The sequence below is a fragment of the Oncorhynchus kisutch genome, linkage group LG6 (genome assembly GCF_002021735.2).
Source record: "Oncorhynchus kisutch isolate 150728-3 linkage group LG6, Okis_V2, whole genome shotgun sequence".
NCBI classification, from domain to species: Eukaryota; Metazoa; Chordata; class Actinopteri; order Salmoniformes; family Salmonidae; genus Oncorhynchus; species Oncorhynchus kisutch.
This window is the reverse complement of record NC_034179.2, coordinates 59,710,883-59,737,044: the sequence shown is the minus strand read 5'-3', so window position 1 is coordinate 59,737,044 and position 26,162 is coordinate 59,710,883. Positions and strand designations below refer to the sequence as shown.

Genomic DNA, 26,162 nt, shown 5'->3' with positions numbered 1-26,162 from the left:
ATGAGTGAAGGATGCTTTGTTGCAAAATAGGAAGCCGATTATAGATTTAATTTTGGATTGGAGATGCTTAATGTGAGTCTGGAAGGAGAGTTTACAGTCTAACCAGACACCTAGGTATTTGTAGTTGTCCACATATTCTAAGTCAGAACCGTCCAGAGTAGTGATGCTGGATGGGCGGGCGGGCAGCGATCGGTTGAAGAGCATGTATTTAGTTTTACTTGCATTTAAGAGCTGTTGGAGGCCATGGAAGGAGAGTTGTATGGCATTGAAGCTCGTCTGGAGGTTAGTTAACAGTGTCCAAAGAAGGGCCAGAGTTATACAGAATGGTGTCGTCTGTGTAGAGGTGGACACCTACAGTAATGTTACCCTGTTTGTTTTATGATTCTTTTACATTCTTAACCTTAAATAATCTGCAAGATCAGACAATTTTTTGCAAGGTAGCCACACCTGCAGAGCACGTTACCCAACTGCATAAGGTTAGTCTGAATACCAACCACTGAGAAGTGCATAAGAAAGGTCGTACATTTCCTACTTCTGAAGTGACTTTCCTACTCATCATTATGAATTTTCTGAATCATGGCAGCATTAGTATCACGTTTTAGGAAAGACCCAGATGCAGACAGTGTCGAAGTAACAAAAGTTTATTACTAGAACAGAGGGCAGGCAAAACGACAGGTCAAGGGCAGGCAGAGATCAGTAATCCAGTGTGGTGGGACAAGGTACAGGACGGCGGGCAGGCTCCGGGTCTGGGCAGGCAGAATGGTCAAAACCAGAAAACAGGAGCAAGGGGTGAAAACGCTGTTAGGCTTGACAGACAAAACGAACTGGCAACAAACAGAACACAGGGGATAATGAGGGGAGACACTTGGGGGGTGGAGACAAGCACAAAGACAGGTGAAACAGATCAGGGTGTGACAATTTGGATGGGTTCAGAAACATCTCCGCTCATTTAGAAAGAAAAAGATTCCAGACACCATTTAGTTACTATTAGATAACACATCCCATAATACACAAAAAAAACGAATTGCAAATGCAGCCAATGAATTTGTGTAGTTGCAAACTTGAAGTCATTAGGTCCAAGCGATATGGCACCAAATAATAACTGCACTAGTAAATTTGTCCAAATACTTATGATTTCTTCAAATGGAGGGACTAAATACATTGTGCTTTTATGTCTAAATGGTCAAAAGGATATTCCTTAAATCCAAAAACGTATGGCGAGGACGATACATTACTGTATAAGAGTAGGCGAGGGGCTCTTGGTTATTGGAGCCTCCCATGATGGAGAACGCTGAGTATTGCAAGCAGGACACAGAGTTAGGTATGGTGCCACTGTTCCTGATGGTCATTCTACCTTGTTCACGCTCTCTTTCAATCTCTGCCTTCCATCTCGTTCTTAAAGCTGGTAGGTGCTATTGTGGTCATAGCAGTCCCAATCCATCAGTTCCTTTCGATGAAACCACAGCTGGATCTCCCTCTGAGCCCCCTCTACTGAATCACTGGCATGGACCACATTTCTGGAAAATAAATACAAACCTACATTCATTAAAGTCCAGTTTTGTATTTTGCATTGAAATTATGCACCCACTTTCAAAACACTTTCACAAATGATCAATTTCACGTTTATATAGTATTGTTTTTATCCCTCAATTCTTTAAATATTTGTTTAAAAGGGTATTGTGCAAGTGAAAGATCTTTTCATTTGAGTCTTTATTGAAAAGGTTCACCTGCTGATGTGAATGCTGAAATCCCCCCGGACAGTGCCTGCTTGGGCCTCAGATGGGTTGGTGTCTCCTACCATGATCCGGGATGTCCGGACCACATTATGACCCTCCCACACCTGGACAACAAGAATGGATGTAGTGCTTACCAGGATTAGGGAAATCCAATCTTAAATCAGTCAATTCAGCAAATGAATTGGAAGTGAATCAATCAGATATACACAAGTGGTTAGGTGTTTCGGAATTTAACAGATACAGTGCCTTCAGAAAGTATGCACACCCCTGGACTTGAAGCCATTTTTAAAAAATAGTTTAATTGCTGTGATAGGAGAAACTGAGGATGGATCAACAACATTGTAGTTACTCCACAAAACTAATAAAAATATTCCAAAACATGCTGTCACGCTCATCATAATGATTGGACCAAGATGCGGCGTGGTGTTTCCATCCTTTATTTTGAAAATGAAAACTTCAAAGAACAAAACGAACAAACAAAACATGAAGCTATTAATAATGCTCACTGGCAACTATATCTAGACAAGATCCCACAAAGCACAATGGGAAAATGGCTACCTAAATATGATCCCCAATCAGAGACAACGATAAACCGCTGCCTCTGATTGGGAACCATACTAGGCCAACATAGACATATAATTCACCTAGATAACCCACCCTTAAATCACACCCCGACCTAACCAACATAGAGAATAAAAGCTCTCTATGGTCAGGGCGTTACACATGCATCCTGTTTGCAACAAGGCACTTAAAGTAATATTTTTGTTCTGAAATCAACGTGTTATGTTCAGGGGCAAATCCAATACAACACATTACTGAGCACCACTCTCCATATTTTCAAGCATAGTGGTGGGTGCATCATGTTATGGGTATGCTTGTATTCATTAATGACTGGGGAGTTTCAGGTTTTTCAGACTAAATCCATTATTTGACCCATTTAGAGACTTACTCAGAAAGACTCACAGCTGTAATCGCTACCAAAGGTGCTTCTACAAAGTATTGACTCAGGGGTGTGAATACCTATGGGTCATTCTATGAAAATGGTGGCTTTTTGAACAGCCAACTTAAAAAAAGGTATAGGGGGCAGCATTTTCACTTTTTGATAAATAGCGTGCCCAATTTCATGCCAAGAATATAAGATATGCATATTATTAGTAGATTTGGAGGGAAAACACTCTGAAGTTTCTAAAACTGTTTGAATCATGTCTGTGAGTATAACAGAACTTATGTAGCAGGCAAAACCCAGAGGACTAACCGTTCAGATTTTTGTTTTTTAGGTCTCTGTCTGTTCAGTGAGTTCTCATTGGGAAACGATATTCCTAAGGCACTTGTTTTCAGTTCCTACCGCTTCCACCGGATGTCACCAGTCTTTGGAATTTGGTTGAGGTTATTCCTTTGTGCAATGAAGAAGTACGGCCATCCTGGAAAAGGGTAAGGCTGTTGAGAGTTGGCCAAGACTTGAAAAGTAGCGTTAGTTTCCTCTCGTCCTCTATTGAAAACAGATAGACCCGTCTTCTATTTGATCGATTATTAACGTTTAAAAATACCTAAAGTTGTATTACAAAAGTATTTAGAAATGTTTTGGCAATGTTTACAGGTAACTTTTGAAATATTTTGGAGTGACTTTGCGTAAATTGGAAGCTGTTTTTTTTCTGGATCAAACACGCCAAATAAATCAACATTTTGGTTATATATGGACGGAATTAATCGAACAAAAGGACCATTTGTAATGTTTATGGGACATATTGGAGTGCCAACAAAAGAAGCTCGTCAAAAGTAAGGCATGTTTTATATTTTGTTTCTGCAGGGGTGAAATATGCTACTCTCTTTGTTTACTGCTGTGCTATCATCAGATAATAGCTTCTTATGCTTTCAAATCTGACATGTTGGCTGGATTCACAACGAGTGTCGCTTTAATTTGCTATCTTGCATGTGTGATTCAATGTAAGTTTGAATTTTATAGTATTTTATTTGAATCTGGCGCTATGCATTTTCCCTGGCAATTGGCCAAGTGGGGCATTTGCGTCCCCCTATCCCAGAGAGGTTTTTAACCAGATAATAGTTAAGTGCTTAACATTATAAATCAACAAATGACAGCTTAACATTTTTTATTTTTACTACATTACATTAAAAAAATGCTTGTGCTGCCTTTTTGTCACTGGTGTTACCTATATCTTAGATAACAATTTGGGCTTTCTAGAATGTCATTTCAGTCTTTCATTTGTATATATAATCAAAGACAGTATTGTCATTAACCTTTTCTAAGAAATGGTTTAAATCCTCTAAATCCCTTAAGTAAGTCTGGTGTTTTTGTTTAAGGGAGGCTGCTCTGCGGTGTGGGTCAGCATCACTGCGCTGTCTGTAATGGTAATAGAGGGGAGGGTACGTGAGGCCACGTTGGCTCCCTCTGCTGGGAATACCGGAGCTGGGCACCCCGACACGGACAGCTAAGTGAAGGTAATTAGAGGAAGGTGCCAACCAGCCGTGGAGGCTAAATAAAAGAAGCACGATGGCACACCGCAGAAGAGAAGGGTGAGAGGGACACCAGTTAAGAAATAGAAGGAAGACAGAGCAAAACCTAAGTAACCTAAGTTGTCTTAGTAAAGTTGTTTTGTGGACTAAAGCCTCTGTGTCAATCTCTGCACGCTCCACCCAATGGTTTACCACACTATCAAAAGGAAAGTCATATTATGTGATTACAATATTGAAACAGTAATAAACTGCAAATAAGTATTTTTTTAATATAATTGTTGAGGGTTTTATAAAATTTTACGTGTGGTGTTACCAGCAAGAACAGTAACACATCTGCAGACACAATGGCATATCTAAGATGGCGGCCACTGTAGCTCAAATGACACTTTTTAAATTGTAAATCAATCACTTAATCATGCAATTTTATCAATAATTTTTATCCAATTTCTTTTCCCCTTACTATAAACGATATAACACCAGTGACATCTTAAGTCCTCGCATGAAATTAATCATCAAATTGGTGACACATCAAGCACCATGTGCTTTACAAAACAGTCCCGTCTCCAATGAACCTTTGACCCAGGAAGAATTTGGCAAGGATGTTGCATTTTTTCAGAGTGGTGGTTTTTATACATTTTAACACCAGTGACATGAAATTGAGGGACAGCTATTACTTGTAAATTTGTCATATTTTTTTTTTTTTTTTTTTTAAGTAGTCCACTAATTTGCTCTAATACTTTCCTTTGTATTATGACATTTAAAGAGGGAGAAATATATATATATATATATAGCACAAAAGCAATAATGGCATAGTAGTGAATAAGTGTCATATGACATCAGTCAAAAATAATGAATTATTGTCAGCTCATGCTTACATCTTCACACAATGGCATCAGTTGGATTTAATTCAGCTGTTATCTCTTGTCCTAGCAGTTGACACAAATTGTCGTAACTTTCACTTGCATGACACACTGACATAGCTTTGTTTGGTTGTAGTGCTTAATAGTCTCAGTTTCTCTTTACTGTATCCAGTTGTCTTGTCATTCTTAAGCACGGTTGTGAAGTACATGATTTTCATGGTGCCAGCCAAGCTTGTTTTCTTTGCAAGCAACTTGTTTGTTAATGACAGTGAAGTGAAGACATTGCCCATGGTGTTAATTCTCCCCATGCCAATGTAAGGTTCCACAAGACTCATCACCATATACTCAATACCAGTGGCGATTTTAGCATGCAAATCTTGGTGGGGGAAACAAAAAAAAGTTGCATGCCAGCAAAGCCACTACACAACACTAAACAATATATTAATTGCACTATAAAGGTGACAAACACCTTACTACTGCTACACCTGGCTACCAGTGGAGCCTTGTCTGGCAGCAAAACAGTTAATTCAGCCTTATTTGCTGCCTTTAAGAAACACATAGCTGATAGGCTGACTTGCTTAAACAAGTGTGGTTTCTAATGACAATTGAGATGTACAAACTAAGGCACAAGTGGATAAGAGGCAATCCGTAATTTCAATTAAGACATTAATGAGCGAGCAACGACGGACATAGTCCCTATAACTGCACCTGGCTAGTTCTGCACTTTTGAAATGTACAGTGATAGAATTCAGAACATGGGCCGTCCCTGTACCAGTCAGAACCGTAGGTAGGATAAATAGGGAATGGGGGATACCTAGTCAGTTGTACAGCTGAATGCATTCAACTGAAATGTGTCTTCCGAATTTAACCCAACCCCTCTGAATCAGAGAGGTGCGGAGGGCTGCCTTAATCAACAGCCCAGGGAACAGTGGGTTATCTGCCTTGCTCAGGGACAGAATGACAGATTTTTACCTCGTCAGCTTGGGGAATTGATCCAGCAACCTTTCAGTTACTGGCCGAATGCTCTAATCACTAGGCTACCTGTCCCCCAAATAAATGGGGAATATAAAGCGACAATGAAAGCTCTTACTATATTCAATGATTACATTTCTTGGAAACAGGTTATAGGCTATTTGTGCACCACCAAATTAGAACAGTAGGCGAAATTAAGAGGTGAAAACAGACCAAATTATTAGGGTGAGGCACATTGAACGCCGTTTGGGTCTTTGCGTGTCAAAAAGACACACGTCATTTAACACTATTTGAAGAGTTAAATACGCGTTTAATGCGGCTCCGTTTCTTTAACCATAATAAAGATAAAGAAAAACAATTTTCCAATTTTGCCATTAATCTAATTGTGCTAATGGAAAAATGGAATATTCATAAATGTAAATTCACTAATAAAAAACACTTTTCTGTGTTTTCTATAAGGAATTCGAGCAGTACATTAAGACCATTCAACATTCTTCTAATAAGAAAGCTGTGAAAACAATCTATGTGTGTTCCTTTTAAGGTCTTTGTATAATGTGTAATTTGTTGTACATATGTTATCATTGTCTATTTGTGTACTTCTTGTATGTATACAGACTATTCTTCATTATTAAAAATACATTTTAAAAATACGCTTTTAATTTGACACGACAAATAACACAATTCTATTATAGAATGCTGTGTGTGCTGAATTTGCACGTGCAAGCCATCACCACAACTACCAACGTTATGTGTTTACAATACCGCGTTGGTGAAAATAGACCAAATTATTAGGGTGAGGCATGTGTGCTACTAACGGCTTACTACACACTTAATATATATTTTTTTGCTACAGTATACATTTCTCCATATTTCATTTCTTGCATATCACATAATTTATGCAGCAGCATACAATACATTTTTGGACTCACCCTGTGAAGGTGGCGCAGCGGTCCTTTGTGGGCAAATGTCATATCAAACTTTGTCATCAAAGTCTGGCATTCTCTGGCTTTATGGTGGGAACTCGGAGAAAAAAAACACAGCCACTCCATTGAATAGCAGGCAAACGTTATTGATTTCTTTGCAACGCTTGCAGTTAGCCATTGATTCCTTCCAAACGGCTCATTGTTGAATTTGCGATTTCCAACTTGTTTTGTAATCTTTTTGTACAATGGCCAATGAGCACCGATATGTTTAGTTTATAATTTCTCTTCATATGACAAGGATTAAAAAGGATTTGCCAGTAGAGAGTCGACTTGATGACAACTGATGATGACTGCTAGCTAAGACTTTGAAAGTAAGATGTTGACAGTCCAATCAAAGCTTCTGTAGATATGTGATTTGATGTCATTCTATCTGTGGCCAATGACCTTGAGCCTTCTTGGATAAGCTCTTCTAATATAACTCTATGACAGAACCCAAGGGGTTAAACATTTTGACCACACAGAACCCAAACCAGCTGCGTATGTGCGCCATCGTGCATTAATGTATTTTTCCCCACACCAAACGCGATCACGACACGCAGGTTAAAATATCAAAACAAAACTCTGAACCAATTATATTAATTTGGGGACAGGTTGAAAAGCATTAAGCATTTATGGCTTTGTGGGTACCTGCTTCTATAAACCAATGAGGAGATGGGAGAGGCAGGACTTGCAGCCCGATCTGCATCAGAAATAGAACTGACTTCTATTTTAGCCCTTGGCAACGCAGATGCTTGTTGGTGCGCGCGCGAGCAGTGTGGGTGCAATAATTGAATAACACAGATTTCTAAATGTATTTTGCAGCGCTCGTGCATGCGGTGTAGTCAGCCTGTAACTTGGGGACACTACTGTCCCATAAGTGACAGAAAACTGAGCCAATCATGACAGAAAACTAAACCAATAACACGCAACGCTCTGTATTTTCTGCTGGCTTTTCTGCCACCACCACAGAAAGCACTGAGCTAGACTGAAACACCTGCATTTTGGAGCTGCCTTACTCAAGAAAGCAAAAAAGAGACCATGTTTCTATGCGGATTTATTCACTTTTCTATGCGGTTTTATTAATTTTTCTTTTCACATTGTTTAAAAACTGATATGTCACAAACTGATATGTGACTCTTAAAAAAAAAAAAATGAAGAGACCACTGTAAAATGATCAGTTTCTCTGGTTTTACTATTTAGAGGTATGTGTTTGGGTAAAATTTAAATGTAGTTTTATTCTATAAATGACTGACAACATTTCTCCCAAATTCCAAATAAAAATATTGTCATTAAGAGCATTTATTTGCAGAAAATGACAACTGGTCAAAATAACAAAAAAATGCAGTGTTGTCAGACCTCAAATAATGCAAAAAATAAGTTTATATTCATTTTTAAACAACACAATACTAATGTTTTAACTTAGGAAGGATTCAGAAATCAATATTTGGTGGAAAAACCCTGATTTTCAATCACAGCTTTCATGCGTCTTGGCATGCTCTCCACCAGTCTTTCACATTGATTTTGGGTGACTTTATGCCACTCCTGGCGCAAAAACGCAAGCAGCTCGGCTTTGTTTGACAGTTATGACCAGCCATCTTCCTCTTCATCATATTCCAGAGGTTTTCAATGGGGTTCAGGTCTGGAGATTGTGTTGGCCATGACAGGGTCTTGATCTGGTGGTCCTCCATCCACACCTTGATTGAACTGACTGTGTGGCATGGAGCATTGTCCTGCTAGAAAGACCAATCTTCAGAGTTTGGGAACATTGTCAGAGTAGAAATAGTCAAACCAGAGAAACTACTAATTTTGCAGTGGTCTCTTAATTTTTTCCAGAGCTGTATTTATATATAGAGATTTTTTTTAACCTAAAAGTGTGGTGCTCAAAACAGGTGGGGCTTTGCCAGAGTCTCCGAATCTCGCTCACCTGCTGCCCGATGTGCATATTTTCCTAGATATTGAAAGCATGTACAATTACACACGCTCTCAGTGTGTAGCCTACTCCAAGTAGGCCAGAGTTGAGTGATATGACTGCTTGGATTAACAACGACAGTGTGTTATATAGACTTATTTAGGAAAAATCAAGGACGGAGGGGGGCATGACTTTAAAAAATGGCAGAGTAATATTTATTTTTAAATTCATGAGCAGTCAAAATGACTGCTTTAGAGGTTCTAGAGTTAACCAATTGATATTGTGTCATCATGTTTTACAATACACTACTATCATCAGTCTGAGGTAAAAAATAGATACCCTTACCCTGCCCGAGGTGTTGGAAGAGGCTGTATTGGGATGAGGATTCATCAACATGTTTGATGTTTGTGGTGCACTCACTCAACACTTTTTTTGTGATAAATTAGTATATTGTCTTCAAGTTTGATAAGGTAAGCGAATGCATGTATTCTCATAAATGTAGCCCATACATACATTCATTCTTTGTAGCAATTAGATCTTTCATTGCTTTAAACTAGTAGTTGTCGTTCATATTGATTATGTGCTGTTCCTTCTCTGTTTCTAGAAGCAATCAGTTACAAAACAGAAAGCACAAACCACCGCATTTAACCACAGGAAGGTGACTGGAAATATGGCCGAATGCAAACAATCCAGTTATGCCCTCCGCAAGGCAATCAAACAGGCAAAACGTCAGTTCAGAGACAAAGTGAAGTCTCAATTCAACGTCTCAGACTCCGTATGTGGCAGGGACTCCAGACATGTACGTATTACAAAGGGAAAACCAGCCACGTCGCAGATATCAAAATCTTGCTCCCAGAAAAGCTAAACACTTTCTTTGCCCGATTTAAGGATAACACAGTGCCACCGAAATCCTCAAATGCAGCTTTTCTATGTCCAGAGATAACTCAGGGGGAGACATTGATAAAGTTCTCAAGCTAACTGAAGAGATGATGATTAAGCATGATATTAGTAGTTGGGATGTGAGCGCATCATAGCAGTGAAAACTGCCTGTAAAATTGGCAGACAGTGTAGTCACAGCTTCATTAGGGAAAACATCCAGCATCAAGAGTGCCAGTGACCTGAGGTAACTTTGGAACAATATTCTAGACAGATTGAGTTAAACTCAAGATTTTAAGAAGATACATATGGGATCATGCAAGCGGCAGCCTCCTTTTCCAAAGAATCCCAAACCTGCGGCCTTAAAGAGCAGCTGGAGAACACATGCGATCATTATGCAATATAAATTGAGGATGCTGAATTCACTGTTTTTACTCAGCAGTTGAGTCGCAAAATGTGTACTTGACAGCTGCCCCGATGATATTTTCCCTAATTTAAAGTCTCTGTTAATTAAGGACCATTGTCACACTTCCAATGACATCATGCAGTGTGGAGAGACTTTTCTCAACAACAAGGATAAAAAATAGTCTTCGCACATCAATGACAAGCGCCCGGCTGAACCACTTCAGTTTGCTGTCTTTTGAGCATGAACTGACAGATACATTGGATTATGATGAGATCATCACCATATTCAACTCAAAGTCTCGCCATCTGCGCCTCGTGATGTAGGTCACGCCTTATGATTCGTCTACTAAAGGTAAGGTACCTTTTTATAGTACTACTGCCCGCCATGGTATAAATTGTAACATCAAATATAGGCTTGTTTTCCCATCAAGTTTAAAGTGTGCCTGAAGATGAGTTTTATGTTGTTGGCAACTGGTCTAAAGTTACTGTCTTATTTGAATATGCTGGGATAGGTCATGATTTGTATATGTAACGAGGTTGCTCCAAGTACTATGCACTAGTATAAAACGATTGTATTACAAAATAATATGTAGTGCACATCGCAAAATAAATGTTATAAACAAGTAGAAAAAATGCCTATCCAAATTTTTCTAGGCCATCCCAAAAATAAATTCTACCTACACCCCTGGTTTACGGATATATTCAATCTCCCCTACCCCAGTCTACTGCCCCCACTTGCTTGTTCCTGTACCCAAGAAAGCAAAGATAACTGAACTAAATGACTATCGCCCCGTAGCACTCCTGTCTTCATGAAGTGCTTTACTAGTAAAGGATCATATCACCTACACCCTAGACCCACTGCAATTTGCATACCGCCCCAGTAGATCCACGGATGATGCAATCGCCATCGCACTGCAAACTGCATTATCCCATCTGGACAAGAATACCTATGTAAGAATGCTGTTCATTGACTACAGCTAAGCCTTCAACACCCATAGTACCCTCCAAGCTCATCATTAAGCTCAGGGTCCTGGATCCAAACCCCGCCTTGTGCAACTGGGTCCTGGACTTCCTGACGGGCCGCCCCCAGGTGGTGAAGATAGGCAACAACACCTACACTGATCATCAACACAAGGGTCCCACAAGGGTGCGTGCTCAGTCCCCTCCTGTACTCCCTGTTCACACATGACTGTGTGGCCACGCACGCCTCCAATTCAACCATCAAGTTAGCAGACAACACAACAGTGGTAGGTCTGAGTACCAACATCGATGAGACAGCCTACAGGGAGGAGGTGAGGGTACTGGTGGAGTGGTGCCAGGAAAATAACCACTCCTTCAATGACAACAATATCAAGGAGCTGATCGTGGACTTCAGGAGACAGCAGAGGGACTACGCCCCCATCCACATCGACGGGGCCGCAGAAAAGCTTGAAGTTCCTCGGGCATACACATCCCTGACAATCTGAAATGGTCCACCCACACAGACAGTGTTGTGAAGAAGGTGCAACAGCGCCTCTTCAACCTCAGGAGGCTAAAGAAATTTGGCTTGGCACCTAAGACCCGCACAAACCTTTACAGGTGCACCATTGAGAGCATCCTGTCAGGCTGTATCACTGCCTGGTACAACAACTGCACCATCTGCAACCGCAGGGCTATCCAAAGGGTGGTGCAGTCTGCCCAACGCATCACCGGGGCCACACTGACTGCCCTCCAGGACATTTACAGCCCCCGGTGTCACAGGAAGGCCAAGGAGATCATCAAGGACCTCAGCCACCTGAGCTACGACCTGTTCACCCGATATCATCCAGAAGGCAGGGTCAGTACAGGTGCATAAAAGCTGGGACCGAGAGACTGAAAAACAGTTTCTATTTCAAGGCCATCAGACTTAAATAACCATCACTAGCTGGCTTCCACCCGGTTATGCAATCTTGCATCTTACAGGCTCCTGCCCTATGCACATAGACATGGAACACTGGCCACTTTAATAAAGGAATACTGGTCACTTTAATAATGTTTATATACTGTTCAACGCCTTTCATATGTATATACTGTATTCTAGTCAAGGCCATTATATTCAACTATTGTTGTACATATAGTATTCTATCCTATGTACACTACCATTCAAAAGTTTGGGATCACCTAGAAATGTCCTTGTTTAAAAAAAAAAAAAAAACAACAACAAAAAAAAAACATTCAAATTGATCAGAAATACAGTGTAGACATTGTTAATGTTGTAAATTTGTAGCTGGAACCGGCTGATTTTTTAATGGACTATCTGTATAGGCGAACAGAGGTCCATTATCAGCAACCATATCATTCCTGTGTTCCAATGGCATGTTGCGTTAGCTAATCCAAGTTTATAATTTTAAAAGGCTAATTGATCATAAGAAAACCCTTTGGCAATTATGTGTTAGCACAGCTGAAAACTGGTGTCCTGATTAAAGAAGCAATAAAACGGTCCTTCCTTAGACTTGTGGAGCATCTGGAGCATCTCAAAATTTGTGGGTTTGCTTACAGGCTCAAAATTTCAGTCTATTCTTGTTCTGAGAAATTATGGCTGTTCCTTGCGAGAAATTGCCAAGAAACTGAAGATCTCGTAGAAAGCTGTGTATAGTCATGTGCAAAAGTTTTGAGAATGACACAAATATTAACACAAAGTCTGCTGCCTCAGTTTGTATGATGGAAATTTGCATATACTCCAGCATGTTATGAAGAGTGATCAGATGAATTGCAATTAATTGCAAAGTCCCTCTTTGCCATGCAAATGAACTGAATCCCCAAAAAACATTTCCACTGCATTTCAGCCCTGCCTCAAAAGGACCAGCTGACATCATGTCCGTGATTCTCTCGTTAACACAGGTGTGAGTGTTGACGAGGACAAGGCTGGAGATCCCTCTGTGATGCTGATTGAGTTCGAATAACAGACTGGAAGCTTCAAAAGGAGGTTGGTGCTTGGAATCATTGTTCTTCATCTGTCAACCATGGTTACCTGCAAGGAAACATGTGCCGTAATCATTGCAAGGATATTGCTGCCAGTAAGATTGCACCTAAATCAACCATTTATCGGATCATCAAGAACTTCAAGGAAAGCGGTTCAATTGTTGTGAAGGCTTCAGGGTGCACAAGAAAGTCCAGCAAGTGCCAGGACCATCTCCTAAGGTTGATTCAGCTGCGTGATCGGGGCACCACCAGTACAGAGCTTGCTCAGCAGGCAGGTGTGAGTGCATCTGCACGCACAATGAGGCGAAGACTTTTGCAGGATGGCCTGGTGTAAAGAAGGGCAGCAAAGACACTTCTCTCCTGGAAAAACATCAGGGACAGACTGATAATTCTAACCTAGAAGGAGAGTGATGGAGTGTTGCATCAGATGACCTAGCCTCCTCAATCACCCGACCTCAACCCAAATGAGATGGTTTGGGATGAGTAGGACCACAGAGTGAAGGAAAAGCAGCCAACAAGTGCTCAGCATATTTGTATCACAAATATCTTATAACACTGTCACTGTAAAACTCCTTCAAGGGTTTTGTAAAGCATTCCAGGTGAAGCTGGTTGAGAGAATACCAAAAGTGTGCAAAGCTGTCATCAAGGCAAAGCTTAGCTACTTTGAATAATCTAAAAGATTAAATGTATTTTGATTTGTTTAACACTTTTTTTTTGGGTTACTACATGATTCCATATGTGTTATTTCATATTTTTGATGTCTTCACTATTATTCTTCAATAGAAAATAGTAAAAAATAAAGAGAACCCTGGAATGACTAGGTGCGTCCAATCTTTTGACTGGTACTCTATGTAAAACAATTGTTATTTATATTTACAATCCCTTTCATCCAAACAGATTACCCATTTACCTAGCTCATCAATGGTTTATCAATTTGTAAATTACAGTGCATAGAGAATGGTGTTATTTCTATCAGGGAAAAATATGTTTTTCCACCACTGGAACAGACAGGTTTCCTTGTGCGTTAAGGTGTTGGAATTATGAGGGAATTACGTCAGGGCCAGAATATGATGTATCTGTAGACACACCTTCATTTCTCTCATCTCTACCCTAAACAAATAGGTAGCTGGCACATGCGTTACCTCGTGCCTAATTTTAAGATCAGAACATAGAAAGAAAAGTGCATAAAAAAAGGATTATAATTAATTTTACGCTCATGTAATCTGGGCCTGAATTCCCCCCTAATTGAATAATGGTACAGTAGGTAGCCCAGAGGAGATGATAGAGAGGTGGTTCAAGTCTTGGGCTAGGCAGTGAAAAAGTTAATTGAACTGGCAAATGGAGGACTACTGGTCTCAGATCATACACATCACTGACAGTCTGAAATGGTCCACCCACTACCGTTGATCAAGGTACATGAGCTGCAGGCCCAGACGGCATCCCCAGCCGCGCCCTCAGAGCATGCGCAGACCAGCTGGCTGGTGTGTTTACGGACATATTCAATCAATCCCTATCCCAGTCTGTTGTTCCCACATGCTTCAAGAGGGCCACCATCGTTCCTGTTCCCAAGAAAGCTAAGGTAACTGAGCTAAACGACTACCGCCCCGTAGCACTCACTTCCGTCATCATGAAATGCTTTGAGAGACGAGTCAAGGACCATATCACCTCCACCCTACCTGACACCCTAGACCCACTCCAATTTGCTTACCGCCCAAATAGGTCCACAGACGATGCAATCTCAACCACACTGCACACTGCCCTAACCCATCTGGACAAGAGGAATACCTATGTGAGAATGCTGTTCATCGACTACAGCTCGGCATTTAACACCATAGTGCCCTCCAAGCTCGTCATCAAGCTCGAGACCCTGGGTCTCGACCCCGGCCTGTGCAACTGGGTACTGGACTTCCTGACGGGCCGCCCCCAGGTGGTGAGGGTAGGCAACAACATTTCCACCCTGCTGATCCTCAACACTGGGGCCCCACAAGGGTGCGTTCTGAGCCCTCTCCTGTACTCCCTGTTCACCCACGACTGCGTGGCCACGCACGCATCCAACTCAATCATCAAGTTTGCGGACGACACAACAGTGGTAGGCATGATTACCAACAACGACGAGACGGCCTACAGGGAAGAGGTGAGGGCCCTCGGAGTGTGGTGTCAGGAAAATAACCTCACACTCAACGTCAACAATAGTAGTGGAGAGGGTAGTAAGTTTTAAGTTCCTCGGCGTACACATCACAGACCAACTGAATTGGTCCACCCACACAGACAGCATCGTGAAGAAGGCGCAGCAGCGCCTCTTCAAACTCAGGAGGCTGAAGAAATTCGGCTTGTCACCAAAAGCACTCACAAACTTCTACAGATGCACAATCGAGAGCATCCTGTCGGGCTGTATCACCGCCTGGTACGTCAACTGCTCCGCCCACAACCGTAAGGCTCTCCAGAGGGTAGTGAGGTCTGCACAACGCATCACCGGGGGCAAACTACCTGCTCTCCAGGACACCTACACCACCCGATGTCACAGGAAGGCCATAAAGATCATCAAGGACAACAACCACCCGAGCCACTGCCTGTTCACCCCGCTATCATCCAGAAGGCGAGGTCAGTACAGGTGCATCAAAGCTGGGACCGAGAGACTGAAAAACAGCTTCTATCTCAAGGCCATCAGACTGTTAAACAGCCACCACTAACATTGAGTGGCTGCTGCCAACACACTGACTCAACTCCAGCCACTTTAATAATGGGAATTGATGGGAAATGAGGAAGGAACTCTCACCATAACAACTATGGGACCAGAGGTCATGTAGTACAGGAGACTGGGGTAAAAGGGCTTCCTCCTTAACTCCTGGTAGTGCTGAGAGAGCAGCTCCTCTGATGCCTGAAGGAAAGAAAGCCAACATTATTTTAACCTTTATTTTAGTCTGGTATTTACAGTGACTTCATTAAGTATTCATACCCTTGACTTATTCAACATTTTGTTGTGTTAGAGCCTGCATTCAACATTTAAAATCTACACAGATTTTCAAGTAGATTTAAGTCAAAACAGTGAACATTCACTGTCTGCTTGGTAAGCAACTCCAGTGTATATTTAGCCTTGTGTTTTAGGTTATTGTCCTGCTGAAAGGTAAATTCATATCCCAGTGTCTGTTGGAAAGCAGACTGAATCAAGTTTTCCTCACAGGATTTTGCCTGTGCTTAGCTCCAGTCCGTTTATTTTCTTCCCCCCCAAAAACTCCCTAGTCCTTGCTGATGACAAGCATACCCATACCTACCACCAAATATGAAGAGTGGTACTCAGTGATGTGTTGTTTGCCCCAAACATAATGCTTTGCATTCAAGACAAAAAGTTAATTGCTTGTTGCAAACAGGATGCATGTTTTGGAATATGTTTATTGTGTACAGGCTTCCTTCTTTTCACTCTGTCAATTAGGTTAGTATTGTGGAGTAACTACAATGTTGTTGATCCATCCTTAGTTCTCTCTGATCACAGTCATTACATTCTTTAACGGTTTTAAAGTCCCCATTGGCCTCATGGTGAAATCCCTGAGCTGTTTCCTTCCTGTCGGGCAACTGAGTTAGAAAAGACACCGGTATCTTTGTAGTCACTGGGTATATTGATACACCATGCTCAAAGGGATATTCAATATCTGCTTCTTTTTTTGTTTTACCTATCTAATAGGTGCCCTTCTTTCTGAGGCACTGGAAAACATCCCTGGTCTTTGTGGTTGAATCTGTGTCCATGCAATTTATGTCACTTGTTAAGCAAATTTTTACTCCTGAACTTAGGGTTGCCATAACAAAGGGGTTGAATACTTGATTCGACTCCTTTCATTTGTGAACATTTCTAAAAACATAATTCCAGTTTGACAGTTTGGAGTATTTTATATTCAGGCTGTAATGACAAAATATGGATAAAGTCAAGGTGTATGAATACTGAATGAACAAGCACAGTCCAAGTTCCAATTGTCGGATCAGAGTGCAAGTTGAAGCTACTATCATATTGCTTATTTTCATACTACTTATACCTATCCAGATCTACACAAATACCTAGGAGGCAGGGGCTTTGGGGTTCATTTGGAATTGGCCATCTCTCACCTGCAGCATCTTCATGCCCACCAGTTTGAAGCCTCTCTGCTCAAAGCGTTGCATTATCTGTCCCACAAGGCGGCGCTGGACCCCATCTGGTTTCACTGCAATAAGAGTACGTTCTCTCACACCAGGGATCCCTATACACGGATAGAAGAAAAACTCTTACACATATGCTCTGAAGGGCAGTCCCAGACACAGATTAAGCCTAATCCTAGACTAAAAAGCACTTTCAATGGATATTCTCGATTTAACTGGCTTTTCAGTCTCTGGGACACCACCCCTTAAACTTTTAGCAACAGGCATGCCAACTGTGGATGTTTAATTTCAGACATCAATTTCCTGTGTTTGAGGGGTGCAAAATTCACTTGTTACTTTATTCACACTGGATTGATGGCTTTCATTTCACCCTTTCAACTCTTTCCTACTCTTGCTTGTGTAATTCCTCTTCCCCCTTTAACGTTACGACTGCAGGAACATTTGCAATGACTTCTCATTTTAATGACCTATCATTTTAATAATAATCGCACCGGAGTGGATGGCTGTTGTTTTACGAGCTCCTAACCAACTGTGCCATTTTGTTAGTTTTCTTGCATTGTTTGTAACTTATTTTGTACATAAAGTTGCTGCTACTGTCTCCTATGACCGGTTTTCAGTGATTCGACAGTTTATCAACATACAGGGTGAATAATCCAACACAGGATCAAAAATAGACCGGAGAATAAAACACAAGTACTACACCAAATGACATGAATACAAAAACAATCCCGCACAAAACAAGGGCGGGACAACCTACTACATATAAGGATGTTAATTAAACTAAAATACACACAGGTGAAACTAATAAGACAAAACCAACAGACAAACGAAAAAGGGATCGGTAGTGGCTAGTAGGACGGTGACGACGACCGCCGAGCACCGCCCGAACAGGCAGGAGAGCCAACTTCGGCGGAAGTCGTGACACAGCGATTACTCACCTCAAACTGAACAAAGATTTTTTCTTTAATGAGTCCGACGCTAAGGACATAATGCTTTCCGGAGAACAGACCCAAATCCCTGTGATTCATGTGAAGAAACGGCGGAGATACCAAGGGAGAATGTCGGGGTCTCTGTTAGGATTTCTGGGTAAGTCGGTAAATCGCCATTACCATCGGTTCTATAGGCCAACGTGCAATCAGTGGAAAACAAATTTGATGATCTACGGTTGAGACTATCCTACCAGCAGCACATTAAAAACTGTAATATCTTATGTTTCACAGAGTCGTGGCTGAACAACGACACGGATAATATAGAGCTGGCTGGGTTTCCTGTGTATCGGCAGGACAGAGAAGCTACGTATGATAATACGAGGGGCGGGGTGTGTCTATTTGTCAATAACTCCTTTTGCGTGATGTCTAATATTACAGAAGTCTCGAGGTATTGCTCGCCTGAGGTAGAGTACCTCATGATAAGATGTAGACGACACTATCTACCAAGACAGTTCTCATCTATATTATTCGTATCCATCTATTTACCAGAACAAACCAATGCTGGCACTAAGACCCCACTCAACGAGCTGTATATGGCCACAAGAAAATGCTCATGTTAAGTGGCCTTGGACTTTAATGCAGGCAAACTTAAATCTGTTTGACCTAATTTCTACGAGCATGTCACGTGCAACCAGAGGAAAAAAAGAACTTTACTCCAGAGATGCATAAAAAGCTCTCCCTTGCCCTCCATTCGGCAAATCTGACCATAAAAATATCCTCCTGATTCCTGCTTACAAGCTAAAACTAAAGCAGGAAGTACCAGTGACTCGCTCAATATGGAAGTGGTCCGATGACGCGGATGCTACGCTACAGGACTGTTTTGCTAGCACAGACTCGAATATGTTCCGTGATTCATCCAACGGCATTGAAGAGTATACCACCTCAGTCAGCAACTTCATCAATAAGTGCATTGACGACGTCATCCCCACAGTGACCGTACGTACATCTCCCAACCAGAAGCCATGAATGACAGGTAACATCCACGCCGAGCTAAACGCTAGAGCTGCCACTTCCAAGGAGCGGGGCACTAATCTGGACGCTTATAAAAATCCCACTATGCCTTAGAACGAACCATCAAACAGGCAAAGCGCCAATACAGGACTAAGATTAAATCCTACTACACCGGCTCTGATGTTCGTCGGATGTGGCAGGGCTTGCAAACTATTACTGACTACAAAAGGAAACCCAGCCGCTAGCTGTCCAGGGACACGAGCCTAACAGACGAGCTAAATGCCTTTTATGCTCGCTTCGAGGTGAGAACGTTGACCTGTTTAAAGGTCTTGCTCTCATCGGCTACGGAGAGTGTGATCACAGTCGTCCGGAACAGCTGACGCTCTCATGCAGTCCTCAGTGTTGCTTGCCTAGAAGCGAGCATAAAAGGCATTTAGCTCGTCTGGTAGGCTCGTGTCACTGGGCACAAGAGAAGGGAAAAGGTATGAGCAGGAAAGCGCATAGATGTGAGAAGGAATTATGCACTTAATGCTGTTTGCAGTGGCTGCTATGAAAGGGAACTTTGTTTGCAGGTTGTGTATTCATTGCACCAATTCTGTTAAAACTTTTGTTAAACGGAACATAACTGGGACTAACATACCTGAATTTGAACAATAGAAACTCTCGTTTGCAACTGTTTGGACTAATGATTACACTACGTCAGTACTGAATGTGTCACTGTCACCTTGATTACAAGCCTACTAGAAAGTGTGTGCCCTCAGGCCTGGAGGGAAGCAAAAGTAATTCTGCTACTCAAGAACAGTAAAGCCCCCTTTACTAGCTCAAATAGCCTACTAATCAGCCTGTTAGTAAACATTTGGAAATATATATATATATATATATATATTTTACAGTAAACAAATTGACAGCAGACTTTCATTACGCTTATAGGGAAGGACATTCAACAAGCACCGCAGTTACACAAATGACTGATGATTGGCTGAGAGAGATTGATGATAATAAGATTGTGGGGGCTGTTTTGTTAGACTTCATTGTGGCTTTTTACATTATCGATCATAGCCTGCTATTGTAAAAACTTATGTGTTATGGCTTTACACCCCCTGCTATATTGTGGATAAAGAGTTACCCTGTCTAACAGAACACAGAGGGTGTTCTTTAATGGAAGCCTCTCCAACATAATCCAGGTAGAATCAGGAATTCCCCAGGACAGCTGTCTAGGCCCCTTACATTTTTCAATCTTTACTGAAGACATGCCACTGGCCTTGAGTAAAGCCAGTGTGGCTATGTATGCAGATGACTCAACACTATACACGTCAGCTACTACAGCAAGTGAAATCACTTAACAAAGAGCTGCAGTTAGTTTCAGAATGGGTGGCAAAGAGTAAGTTAGTCCTAAATATGTATTTAAAAAAAACTAAAAGCATTGTATTTGGGACAAATAAATCACTAAACCATAAACCTCAACTAAATATTGTACTAAATAAATGTGGAAATTGAGCAAGTTGAGGTGACTAAACTGCTTGGAGTAACCCATGATTATAAACTGTCATGGTCAAAACATGTTGATACAACAGTAGCTACAATGGGGAGAAGTCGGTCCATAATAAAGCGCCGCACTACCTTCTTAACAGCGCTATCAACAAGGCAGGTCCTACAGACTCTAGTTATGTCGCACCTGGACTACTGTTCAGTCGTGTGGTCAGGTGCCACAAAGAGGGACTTTGGGAAATTACAATTGGCTCAGAACAGGGCAGCACGGCTGGCCCTTAAATGTACATGGACAGCTAACATTAATAATATGCATGTAAATATCTCATGGCTCAAAGTGGAGGAGAGATTGACATCATTACCTGTTTTTGTAAGAAGTGTTGACATGCTGATTGCACCGAGGTGTCTCTTTCAACTACTAACACACAGCTCGGACATGACCCCACAAGTCTCTTCACAGTCTCCAAGTCCAGAACAGACTATGGGAGGTGCACAGTACTACATAGACCCATGGCTACATGGAACTCTAATCCACAAAAAGTAACTACACCTTATGGAACAGCGGGGACTGTGAAGAGACCCACACAGGGACAGACACACATACACAAAAGACACACACTCAACACACATGTACACATGGATGTTGCACTGTAAATATGTGGTGTTAGAATGGTGGCCTGAGTGAACACACAATGTGTTATGAAATATGCCATGTAGTATTTTAAACTGTATGTAACTGTCTTATGTTGCTGGACCCCAGGAACCAATGGGGATACATAATAAATACAAATACTCACCACGTTATGCACTGCAGCGCTGGCTAGCTGTAGCTTATGCATTCAGTGCTAGATTCATTCTCTGATTGGATGGACAACACGTCAGTTCATGCTGCAAGAGCTCTGATAGGTTGGAGGACATCTTCCGGAAGTTGTCATAATTTCTGTGTAAGTCTTTGGAAGGAGGTTAGAACCATGAGGCTCCTAGGTTTTGCATTGAAGTCAATGTACCCAGAGGGTGATGGAAACTAGCTGTCCTCCGACTACACCATGGTGCTACCCCAGTGAGTGCTGTTGAGGCTACTGTAGACCTTCATAGCAAAGCAATGAGTTTTAATCAATTTGGTGACGTGAATATATTTAGTATAGTTTTATATAAAAAGGAAAACTTTTATATTACACTATTTTTATGAAATTCACTGAGGATGGTCCTCCCCTTCCTCCTCTGAGGAGCCTCCACTGGTCTGGATATCTTACAATTTTTTTTATTGTTTGTTTCAATATCTGTGTTTTCGCATGTACATTGATTGTTTTTTATCTTATGCTACACAAATATAAGAAACACATTTTTCTAAACTAATCCAATCTGTAAGTAGTTGGATTAATAACTAACTGTTAGTGAGATCGTCGTTCCAGTTCACATGGTGTAGATAGTTGAAATATTCATGTGTAAACATACTGAATTGTAATTGGATGCATTTTACTGCGCTATGATTGGATAACCACCCAGGTGGTGAGGTCATCTTCGGTTGAGACACAAACATGCCAGTTATAGCTCGCTAATAAAGAGCTACGTTTAAAAATATCCTGTCATACTGCATACTATCCTGTCATACTGCATTTTATTATTTTGCACCAAGCATGCAAAACAAGAAGTCTCTTCGTGTACTTGATTTTCTTCCATACTCTGACAGGCATTCTACATGCAAGCTGTGAGTGACGTAAAAGTGTTGGATATCTTCCTGCAAGTTGGCACATAAAGCTTATTTCTCTCAAATATTTTACATCCATGTTAGTGAGCATTTCTCATTTGCCAAGATAGTCCATCCAACTGACATGTGTGGCATATCAAGAAGCTGATTAAACAGCATGATCATTACACAGGTGAACCTTGTGCTCGGGACAATAAAAGGCCACTCTAAAATGTGAAGTTTTGTCAACACAATGCCACAGATGTCTCTTGTTTTTCAGGAATGTCCACCAGAGCTGAAAATGTAATGTTAATTTCTTTACCATAAGCCACCTCCAATGTCGTTTTAGAGAATTTGGCAGTACACCCAACCAGCCTCACAGACCACGGTAACCATGCCATCCCAGGACCTCCACGTCCGGCTTCTTCACCTGCGGGATCATCTGAGACCATCCACCTGGAAGGCCGATGAAACTGGGTTTGCACAATCGGAAGAATTTCTGCACAATCTGTCAGAAACCGTCTCAAGGAAGCTCATCGTCCTCACCAGGGGGACGATGGTTCGGCGTCGTAACCAAATTCAGTGGGCAAATGCTCACCTTCGAAGGCCACTGGTACGCTGGAGAAGTGTGCTCTTCATGGATGAACCCCGGTTTCAACTGTACCAGGCATTGTGGGAGTGAGCAGTTTGTTGATGTCAACGTTGTGAACAGAGTGCCCTATGGTGGGGTTATGGTAAGGGTAGACATAAGTTACGGCCAACAAACACAATTGCATTTTATCGATGGCAATTTGAATGCACAGAGATACCGCAGAGAGATCCTGAGGCCCATTGTTGTGCCATTCATCCACTGCCATCACCTCATGTTTCAGCATGACAATGCACTTCCCCATGTTGCAAGGATCTGTACACAATTCCTGGAAGCTGAAAATGTCCCAGTTCAGTGGCCTACATACTCACCAGACATGTCTCCCATTGAGCATATGTGGGATGGTCTGGATTGGCACGTACGACAGCTTGTTCCAGTTCTCCCAAATATCTAGCAACTTTGCACAGCCATTGAAGAAGAGTGGGACAACATTCCACAGGGCACAATCAATAGCCTGATCAACCCTATGCGAAAAAGACCTGTTGCTGCATGAGGCAAATGGTGGTCACACCAGATACTGACTGGTTTTCTGATCCACACCCCTACTTTTTTTAAAAGGTAACTCTGACCAACAGATCAACAACATCTGTATTTTCAGTCATGTGAAATCCATAGCCTAGGGCCTAATGAATGCATTTCAATTGACTGATTTCCTTATATGAACTGTAATTCAATAAAATAATTGAAATTGTTGCATTTATATATATATTTTTAATGTACATTGGTATGGTTCTTTAATGGACAGAAACAGAGGAGATAAATACACTGGCCTGAATAGATATTTTCAAAGTATGATATAGTGTGATATGGGATATAACAATAAGAATAATGTCAAGGACTATATATTATACAAATAGTAGGCTATTGCACAGAGCAAAGACTCATCACTGCAGACAATATCAGTAACATAACAGGAATGAGAACTTCATAGAATATGGCTACTCTATAAACTGCAATGATATCAACAGCTTACTTTGTAGTTACGCAACCCATGCACATATGTCTACCCACACTCACAGACTGGAATAATACTGTTCAGCTACAGGCAATATTTACTCCCTTGGAGAGCATGAGTCAGGCTGGCTAGCCAATCAGGGCTAGTGTGTGCAATGGGTTGAGACACACGGCTATTGTCCGATTGGCTGAAGCCATGAGGTGGAGGAGATATTAATTTGTCATGTGAGGGGGAGAAAGGGTGAGATGGGTTAGAGTCAGACTGCACGGCTCCAGAAAGCAAATAAACAAATGCTCACACAAACGGTGAGCGTCACACAAACATAGCGTCCTGTTGCGCCCTCAGCAGGGTGATTTTGTAACAGAGTTGGACATTTATTTTATTTAGTGTCATTTTAACTCTCAAATTATCAACACCATGACCAGAGTAGTTATATCACAAACTGGGGGTGGGAACATAAAATTAAAAAAATAATTGTGTTACATTTCACTCCATAGGATTTTAATTAATTCTTGCAATTTTACCGTGTTGATTTCAGGAATCCTTAAACTGAAATTTTCCAGGAATTTTGCAACCCTAATCAGGACAAAGGACCCATGTTTAGCACCAGGTATAAACATGTCTTTAAAATCACTGTCACCCTTGGTCTAAGAGGGAATTTCCTCTTGACCTAATGGTTTCTGGTGAATACAGGATTTAGTGTTCAGATCCCACCTATGACAGGCAGCATTTCATTCCAAAAGTGTCTCCCTCGCCACAAACCGTCATTCACACCACTTTAAGACAACTGCATAGGTGTGGGAAGAAGTGCCACCTAGTTTAGGCCTGTGTAGCCTAACTATTTTACAGATTATCATGTCTCCAATATAGGCTCTTTAAAGCCGCCACAATCTGCCATTCCAATAACCAGACCCAGCCACTTTGTTTGGTAGGCTAAGATGGGGCTTGGGAAGTAATCACTCAAATTCATAGGCACAGCTATGGATGCAAAGATTGACAGTCTATGAGATTGGAATTATTATTTTTAAATAGCCTGAATGAATTAATACGTGAAATGCTAAAAACTTATAATCTGTATTTTGGCAAGGAATAAAAGTGTATAGTTAATCTATGTGCATAGTGACAACCAAATAAAAGAGAGTGCTGTGTGTGCGAGCGAGAGAGGCAAGGTAGAATTGTGCTTCTGTTTGTAAACCTCACCCTATCAAGTAGCCTATAATTCAGTTGAAATGTATGACCCACTGCCCTATTTACAGTAGCCTACTTCTTAAACAGGTCTGTTCTCGTGGTTTAAAAAAGTACTAGGTCACGATCACCTATCCAAATGTGACCGCTGTGAAACAAAATGACCCTACACCACAAGTGTCCAATCTGATCAAATATTATTTGATCCAAAACAGGGTTACTATTTTAGCTATTGCCTGCCCTTACCAATAAGTGATACACTTTTAATTTGTAGAAAGTAGACCGAGCTAATGACCTAACGATTCACTAAACATATCGAATTAAGAGCATTTGAAGGCATGTGCACAACCCACCTGTCCCTGACTTTTCCTAAATGTGTGTATTTTACACTCTACCAGAACTTTGGGATAAATATAATAAAATATAATACAAATACAAATACATTGATGATTTTTACCTCAAAGCGTCAAAATGACCATACGTATATTGAAACAGTAGAATAGCCAGGATAACCAGTACCAACAGCAACCAGTCTAATAAATCCATTTACTATACACAATCACAAAGAAATCCATTAAGATTCTGTTTAGGAAGGTCATAAAAACATGATACCTAGACAATTTATTTAAAAAGAACAGAAAAGCATGTTTTGAGTTTTATTATTTTATCCATCTGTGCTTTAGTAGCTGAGGCTATATGGCTGCATCATGAAATCAACTTTAGCAGACATTACATGCTTATATTCCCCTGCTCTGCCACAGTCAACACATACAGTATATATTTTACAGTAGGAATATAATGGAAGTAATAGTAATGGTATGCCAGTATGGAAACAGAATAAAAAATGATATTTTTCACAAATAACCTATAGCTGATTGTCAACAGTATTTTGAAAATGAGCCCACACGCACAATTTTTTGATAATTTTGACACGACTAGGTTCATTAGAAACATCTGAATCTACTCTTAGGGTATAACATTAGGGTATAGCAATCACATCT

At 41.1% G+C, this 26,162-nt stretch overlaps 1 protein-coding gene across 2 annotated transcripts in view; it reads right to left on the bottom strand.

Annotated features, from left to right (window-relative positions):
• Positions 1 to 625: 625 nt before the first annotated feature.
• nme4 (NME/NM23 nucleoside diphosphate kinase 4) overlaps positions 626 to 26,162 on the bottom strand; it is a 26,323-nt gene continuing 786 nt past the window's right edge. Inside the window, exons 2-6 of one of the 2 annotated variants that reach the window (XM_020486071.2) lie at positions 17,228 to 17,358; positions 15,909 to 16,010; positions 1,728 to 1,840; positions 1,355 to 1,517; positions 626 to 746 (exon numbers count right to left, since the gene is read on the bottom strand). In XM_020486071.2, coding sequence (XP_020341660.1) covers positions 1,397 to 1,517; positions 1,728 to 1,840; positions 15,909 to 16,010; positions 17,228 to 17,358 — 467 coding nt within the window. In that variant the 3' untranslated portion in view covers positions 626 to 746; positions 1,355 to 1,396. The remainder of the gene's footprint in view (positions 747 to 1,354; positions 1,518 to 1,727; positions 1,841 to 15,908; positions 16,011 to 17,227; positions 17,359 to 26,162) is intronic. The other variant, XM_031827033.1, reaches the window with a different exon arrangement.